This window comes from Andrographis paniculata, unplaced genomic scaffold, assembly GCF_009805555.1.
Source record: "Andrographis paniculata isolate CXL003 unplaced genomic scaffold, ASM980555v1 Contig43END, whole genome shotgun sequence".
Lineage (NCBI taxonomy): Eukaryota > Viridiplantae > Streptophyta > Magnoliopsida > Lamiales > Acanthaceae > Andrographis > Andrographis paniculata.
This window is the reverse complement of record NW_026137577.1, coordinates 1,245,135-1,253,335: the sequence shown is the minus strand read 5'-3', so window position 1 is coordinate 1,253,335 and position 8,201 is coordinate 1,245,135. Positions and strand designations below refer to the sequence as shown.

Here is an 8,201-nt window from a genome sequence, read left to right as displayed (position 1 = left end):
TTAACAAAGTCAAAAAAATCTAATATTTTACTTAAAACAAAAGAATCACTAACTTTATTATCTTATCTCTTTCTTCACTTTAATTATTAAGTAAAATTTCAAATATACTTTAAATTGTCCTTTTACTATTCTCATTTTTTAACTTTCGGCCGAACCCAAAATAAAGTATTTTTATTAGACTAATGATTTATTATCTGATTTAAACTAGCATTGTAACTACCGTCGTAAGTATTATATGTAATTATAAATTACGGAGAGTAAAAATTGAAATACAAAATAGATTTAACAAGTAGTAAGCCAATGCTGCAAGGGAAAAAAATGCCGCGCCACCTAACAAAGCTCTCCGACTGCAGCCATCCAAGAATACTACCAATTAATAAAAATAATAATATTTAATAAATAAAATAATAAATAAAAAGAAAAGGCAGCTGCATTGATTCTGTTAAGTAGTAGTTGTAGCAAGTAGTATTATCTATCCATCCCACCCATCCTTCCTTCTTCCGAATTCCAACTTCCGGTGAGCTATGCCGCCGTAAAGCTCCGCAAATTTCATCAAACATTTGCTCCGTATGCCGTAATGCACCTGGGTGTTCTTACTAATCGCCACACCAGAAAACTTGGACATATCGATCACCATCGCCGGCCTCACGTACTCCACCGGAGGACCACCCGACGAGCTCGAATTCGCATACAAGTAGTTCAACAAAACGTCCTCGCAGTTGAAGTACTCGTCGACCACCGCTCGCCCCGCCGCCGCTCGCTCGCTCCAATATCGCTCGAACGCGACCCGGGCGTCCATGAACGCCGCCCCCGTCAAAATCATGTTGTACCCGTTGTGCTTCCGCGCATGCTTCTCCGCTCGGTACTCGAGAGGGTTGCCGTCGACGAGTCGAGGGTAGAACCCGACGATCCGGTCGGGCCACTCACGCCAAATCCGGAACCCGCGCTCCACGTCGTCGCACGCCATCATGATGTCGTCATCGAGCTCGAGGACTGCCCGGGTTTTTATCAGCGGGTCGGCGCGGAATCGGTTGTTCAGCGAATTTCGGTCTTCGACGCGTATCCTTACAGGGACTGCGGAATCAAAATCGCTCGGTTTCGGAGGGACGCCTTTGTTCCAAACGACAACAATCTCGCGCACGGACGAGCATCTCGAGTAATGCTTTACGTACATGTTCAAGTTCCAGAGACGGGCGTCGTACGTCATCGCAAGCATCGTGAACTGGGAGTAGTGGCCGTCGAACGGGTATCCGTCCTGCGCGCCACTCCCTCCGTATATAAAATGAACTCCGGCACAAGTGAGGATCATGGCCACGACAATCGCCGGAACAAGGACGAGCGTTCCGACGCACGTGTTCGGGCGTAACTTCGAATGGAGAGTCGAACACGCCCGGTTCATCTGGCTACAGCAAAATCGTAGCGTCGATGATAAGTTGCGCTTCTCGGAAGCCAAGACGGCATCGTTCCTCTTCCCCGTGTTATGCGGGCACCACGTCAACGGTACTATACATTTCACCGTCCCGACGAGTATTCCGACAAGTACGATGACGGCGGCAACAGCTGTGACGGAAGCAGACCCAAGCATGAACCGATGCATTACGTCTCCTGAAAGTACTCGGTCCCCGTCGAGAGCTGCGATCCATTTTCCGGAGCTGAGCTGCTGTACGTCTAAGTGATGGTATCGCGCGCCGTTCCAAGAATTCCAGCCCTTCATAGGCTGTTCGATGCTGAAGGGAACGTTGACTTCTTTGAAATCGTCGGTAGTCAGAGTTTCGATTCTGGAGATGCGGATTCTGCGCCCGTATGTCTCGCCGGAATCTTGGCTGATACGGTGTAGGCTTCCGTTGTAGACAAATGGTCTGCCTCCGTTCCGAGCTCCCGGTTTCTTGCCTGTGTTGTATATAGGATTCTTTGTGTGAGGCGTCCATGGGCCGAGAGGCGAATCGCTGTGCCAAATCCCGAGCTTCCCGTTTACCTTGGTGCCCATTCCGCTGTGATAAGAACCGAAAAGCCAGAACTTTGCGCCGTGAGAAATTATGACGGAATCGACGAGAGGCTTTTTCAAGATAATCCTGTCGAGCATCCATTTTAAAGGAAAGTCGGCTGCACGGTAAAGACGAACATCCCCTTTCCCGCTGCTTTCGGGTATCATGTATATCTGCAACAATCAACAGAACCAAGAACTTAAATACGACCAATTATATCGAAATAAGAAGAAAACATGACATCTAAAACAGCACATCAGGTCAGAGATATTTGCGCTACAATACATTATACGTATATATGCGATGAAACAAGAAAAATTGGCGAATACCAATAAAATTAAACAGCAACAAGACAACCGTGAATTTAAATACAAGCAATTATATTGAAATGAGACGACAACATGACTTCAGCTAAAACTGCACATCTCGTCAACGATACTTGCGCTACAATACATTAACATATATATGTGATGAAACAAGAAAATTTGATGAATATCAATCAAATTGCTCAAAAACAGAACCGAGAACTTAATACAAGCAATTATATCGAAATGAGAAGCCAACATGACTTCAACTAACACAGCACATCTCGTCAAGATACTTTCGCTACAATATCTTATACTTATATATTGATGAACTTGGCAAATATCAATCAAAGTAAGCAATTCCACGGCATTTCATTATTCTAACAAGATACAAGAATGCATAGCAAACAATGACAATTATATAGGTGCTCGGGAAGTTGGGTTCTTACATTTCCGTTGTATTCAAAGACATACGGATAGGAAAGGTGCCAATCTTCATCAAGAGCGATACCCAAGTGCTTCCACGTTACTCCATTGTCCATGCTTTGAGCAACGGCAATGTCTCCTTGCATAGAGATTGCATTTTTCACTTCAAAAAACAGGTAAAGTATATCACCCTGAATCATGGAATCAAACATCAAATTATGTATGTGCTGATGAAGAAATAAACACTTATAGACAACGAGAATCCTAATCAAGAGAATCAAATGTTAAAGAAAGGAACGGAGAAAATTAACATAACACTGTAAATGGTCCTCATTAATTGCCACTTATCATCGATACTTTTACTACCTCGTTCCAAACTATAATATGCAATGCTTCAAACAAAAACAAGGTACGGATTTCCACTAAAAAAAAACAAAACAAGGTAAGGATTTCCGATTGAAAAAAAAAAAACAAGGAAAGGATTTGTTTGGTTTGTTACTCTAACTCGGACTTTGTACTATTTACTCTGCATAGTTTCGAAATAAATTATTTTTTCTTACAAAACATCATTAATTAAATACCAAACTCAAATTTAAACACGAAGCAAACAAACTTCGTTCTAGCCGGACTTTTAGAAGGCCAGGGCAAAAATAATATAAAAGGCCCTCATGTTTAAATACATATATTTATATTTTTGTATTAATAATAAATATAAAAATATTTTTAAATTTAAAACTACTAATATTTATGGATATTTTTTAACATTGAATTTCTTTATACCTAAAATGATCAAAATCTATAAATGTTTTCTTAAAACATCAATGGCTCCAAACAAAATTTCCAATCATTTTAATTTGAAAAATATATTGTGTTTGTTCTTCTAACTATTTTTTTTTACACGATTCTCAATATATATAATATACTACTCTTATGTTATTATCTCATAAAAATTAATATTCTTAAAAAGAAAAAACACACCTACTCATATACACAAGAACATACTATTAGTAAAATTATTTATAAGAAGAAAAAATCAATTTTAAAAAAAAAAATTCTCAAATTTGATATCAAAATAATTTATATAATTTTTTTTTTTTTTTCAAAAAACAAAAGTTATTTATTTTACTTTAAAAAATAATTATTTTAAATTTGTATTACAATTGAAATATTATAGATATAATCTTAGGGGTATAGGCCACCTCTTGACAATGACCTTGGCCATGCCCTCTCACCCCGCCTAGGGCCGCTGGCCATACACAACTTTAAAGGTCCAAAAGAAAAATAAGATAAATACACAACTTTAAATCTCCAAAAAGAAAAAGAAGATATTTTAAATCACTGAAAGAACAAAGTCCTAATCTATTGTCATAACAACATCAGATTCTCGACTACTTTTAACAGATAACTATAAGAAATGTAAATTACAAAATTTGAGGAGACTTACTTGCAGATAGAGAGAAGGATCAGCAACAAAATTACTGGGAAATGTATCATCAGGAATGGAGGCACAAGTGATCACTGGGTTAGCTACAGGCCATGCTGCAGTCTTGTTATTCCATATGTTCATCTGTCACGCCAATTTTCGAAGAACTAGTTAATCTCATGAAATAAAATTGAAAACAGAAAAAAGGGTTACTCTGTTAGAACAAAATCAGAGAGCTGAAAACCATAGAATTGAAAACCAATCAAGACACGATCCCCAATTAAAAAATACAATATACATACACCTTCACACAAAATAAATAATATATATACTCTATCTATTCACGAAAAGTCAATAATTCAACATAAAGTACTATTTTTTATATTAACACCACAATTCACTACATCTAACATAAAAAATACTATCAATTCAAAAAGTCAAAAACACAAAATGAACACAATGAACATGCTGTAAAGCAATCACTACTAGAGATTTAAAACTAGTTAAATTTATTTATATACAATTAATAAAGACTCAGTTTCTGTTCATCAACCAAAATAGTTGTCAATCTCGAATAACATTACATAGTGGTCAATCTCTAAAATTTTATGAAGGATATATGACCACTATTTAAAAATGTATATATAAAATTTACTATAGATATAAATTTACAATTAATATCATTCAAATCAATATAATTGCAAAAAATATACAATCGTAGCTCATAGATCATCATATAAGCAAAAACAATTAGAACACAATTACTTTAATAGATAGATAATCAAAATTAATCATGTTCAAAATCTAAAAAATAATTTCTTTCCTATTTTCACCATCACTGCTACTTTTGTATGAATATTCTTTCTCTTCTTCATCTTTCTTCGTAATTTTCATTCATATTTTCTATTGCACATTTGTCACATTGCACAATATTCTTTTCGTTTGTCCAATCAAAAGATATACATTTTCTTTTTAGTAAGCTTGACCAATCTACACATTACAAATACTTTCAAATTTACACTTATTTACATCAATACCATTACATCAAATTAAAAAAAAAAAATAAGAACATAAAAATCTTTCCATACAAAAAGTACCTACAACTACTATTAAATACTACTATTTCTCAACCTCCGTGCAAATAACAAAGTATACCTTACTACCGGATAAAGATAGTATTATTCAATCTAAAAGGCGTTTCGCGCTTTGTTCCAAAATGCTAAACACCACTACGTCGCTATTGCGAGCAGCGGCAGTATGCTACACCCTACACACCTATTTAAGCTCTATTGACAACTATTCCTACCAAAATATCAACAAGTAAGAAAAACAAACCTACTTCATATTACAAATCAGAGCTTCAAACAGAAGTAATTTAAAGTTGTTTTAAAAAAAAAAAAAAATCAAATCGAACACTATTCTTTGTATTCTATATTATACTAAGAACTGGTTTATAGCCTCTTACATTTATTTCAATTCAATTTTTTTACTCTTTCAAGGTCAAACTCAAAATCCAGAACCAAACACACTTATCATTATAACCTACTGTTTTAGATTATAATATAAAGAATTACTAGTATAACAAATGCATATTAAATAAATATACTGAAACCAAAGCCCTATTCTATTCCAGCTAGAAAGTATAGATGCATATATAAACAATACTTGTGTATAAACATGTAGATACATATGTATGTATGTATAGACAAAAGGAAAGAGAAAGAGGAGGAGGATTACAGCTTCGATGGGTTTGAGAGACAAGGGAGAGTCGCCATAGAAGACCCCAATGGCCCAGGAGCCCTCGTTGTCTTCTCGGCACCTTCCAGAGCGCACGTTAGCACCGAGCATGAACCGTCCGTACAAACTCCCAATTGCACCCAAAACGACAAAGCAGATTAGGAAATACGAAAAGGCTGACGACAGAACAAACGTCTCAATATTTTGAATTCCATTCCCATTCTTCGCAACGCTCTTCCCACCAATTCCTCCGCCGCCGTTGCGCCACCGCCACCGCCACCAACCACCACCTCCTCGGCCGCCGAACGACGCCATTGCTTCCGACAACTACTACAGTTAAATCAAACAACCGCAACAGAAGGCCACCACCGACGCAGTACAAATGGAGGTCGCGGCCGCCGGAGAAAATCCTCGCCGCCGCGGTGTGGCATTTAGCAATAAATCGGATAAAAAACCCTCCAAAAAATGGCAATAAACCGGAAACGAAATCTCTTCCAGAAAATGGGCCAAATTGTTCAAAAAAATCGTTGATATTTGTCTCGATCCAGCCAGCGCCAGAGAATTCTATCAAATACAATCTATTTGATTGCAACGCCACACATTAATTGGAAACGCGACAATGAAAGGAGAGAATTGGATTCGATTCGAATATCCGATAGGAAAAAAGCAAGAAGGGTTTGGCACGTTTCGAGATGAGAAAATCAAAGAATTTGGTACCGACCTTTGCAGGAACGAATTGAATTCGGTAAAGTGCCCACCCAGCCCATGCGTAGGGGCCTGTTAGGGTGTCGGCCCACCCCTTCTAATTTCGGCCTAATCCGACAGAGCAATGAGAGAAGAAACGAAGACGAAGATGAGAAGAGGACGGAGAGGCGGAGGGGAGGATGGAAGTAGCAGAAGAGTGGAGCAAATGCAAATGCAAATGCAAAAGAATACCGATAACGATACAACTCACTTTACCATTTCAAAAGGGAAAGAAGAATGAAGAAACAAGCGTACGTGGTGGTCTGGTTTCCGTGTTTTACTTTTAATTTAAATAATCTTTCATGTGATTTTTGTTTCTCTAAAAAATATACTCAAATGTATTATACCATCCGCCTCAAATTAGACTTGCCCATTCGGTTTCGAACCGTCGATTCGAACCGCCGGTTCGACGGTTAATGAACCGGCGGTTTAGCTTTTTTTTTTTTTTTTTTTTTTTTAAATCTGTCGCCATGGCAGGAGCAGGCAGGCGCACAGAAAAAGAAGAAGAAGAAAGGAGGAGAAGGACCGAGGTTAGAAGAAAAAGGAAAGAAATGGGAGGAAGAAGGAAGGAAGAGGGAGAACCGGTGTGTGCGGGCTCAGGCGCGGCTGGCGTATGAAGGAAGAGGAGAAACTTTGTGCGAGCTGCGTCCGTAGAGTGTGGATGTGATGCCTGATTAGACATTAGAGTTAAATTACGTGTATTTTATAATAATATTATTATATTTATAATTAAAATTTAAAATATAACAATAATAATATTAATACATATAAATAATTATTAATAATATTGAAAAATAATAATACTATTAATATTTTTTATTTATGTTTTATATTTTATAATTTTTTATTATATAATTATATATAATTTAAATTATTTTATTATCTATTACAATATTTTTATAATTTAATTATTTACTATATTTATTATTTTAATTATTTTTATATTTTAAAAATTTAATTAATTATTTATATATATGGTTTTTATATAATAAATAATAAACATATTTAAATAAAATTCAAATAAAATTCAAATTTTTAGAAAAATTAAAATAAAAAAAAATATTAAAAATGAATATATATAAACCGAAGATTCAAACCGTAATCGGCGGTTTTTAAATCGAAAACGGTGGTTTATAAACCGTAATTAAAACTGTCAAACCGTAATCGAAATCGTCATTCGAAATATTTGATTTCGATTTGATATTTTGACAAATCGTAATCGACAGTTTGTAAAATTTGTAATCGTAATTGGCGGTTTGAAGTTGGGACAAAGCTAACTTTACAATTTCAAAATGGAAAAAACAATGAAGAAACAAGCACACGTGGTCTTGTCTGGTGTACTTATTTTTGGTTTCCGTGTTTTACTTTAATTTAAATTAGTGAAAAATTTGTGCGATGCACGATATTTTTATATTTTATTTTTTTGTTTATCAAATATTTTTATATATTTTTTTGTCTCCATTAAATTTTTATTAAAAGAAATCTATTATTTTTTCTTAAAAATTAAAAATTAAAATTTATATAATCAGTAGTTATGTAATTAATATATATATATGTATAATAGCAAATTTATTTTTTAAA

General features: G+C 35.6%; 1 protein-coding gene across 1 annotated transcript; it reads right to left on the bottom strand.

The window, feature by feature from the left end:
• Window positions 1-225: 225 nt before the first annotated feature.
• LOC127251288 (glucosamine inositolphosphorylceramide transferase 1-like) lies at window positions 226-6,789 on the bottom strand. Its single transcript, XM_051274931.1, has 4 exons — window positions 5,877-6,789; window positions 4,161-4,283; window positions 2,740-2,907; window positions 226-2,158 (listed from the first exon to the last, which is right to left on the bottom strand). Exons 1-4 carry the CDS (start codon window positions 6,189-6,191, stop codon window positions 473-475), a joined length of 2,292 nt encoding a protein of 763 aa, XP_051130888.1. The 5' UTR covers window positions 6,192-6,789; the 3' UTR covers window positions 226-472.
• Between the last annotated feature and the right edge of the window lie 1,412 nt (window positions 6,790-8,201).

What these genes read in the sequence shown, in the direction of transcription:
- LOC127251288 (XM_051274931.1), bottom strand. Translation starts at nt 6,191, where the DNA reads ATGGCGTCGTTCGGCGGCCGAGGAGGTGGTGGTTGGTGGCGGTGGCGG. An exon ending in CTCTCAAACCCATCGAAGCT is followed by an intron (nt 4,284 to 5,876) that starts GTAATCCTCCTC and finishes TTGGCGTGACAG; the next exon opens with ATGAACATATGGAATAACAA. An exon ending in ATCCTTCTCTCTATCTGCAA is followed by an intron (nt 2,908 to 4,160) that starts GTAAGTCTCCTC and finishes TCCATGATTCAG; the next exon opens with GGTGATATACTTTACCTGTT.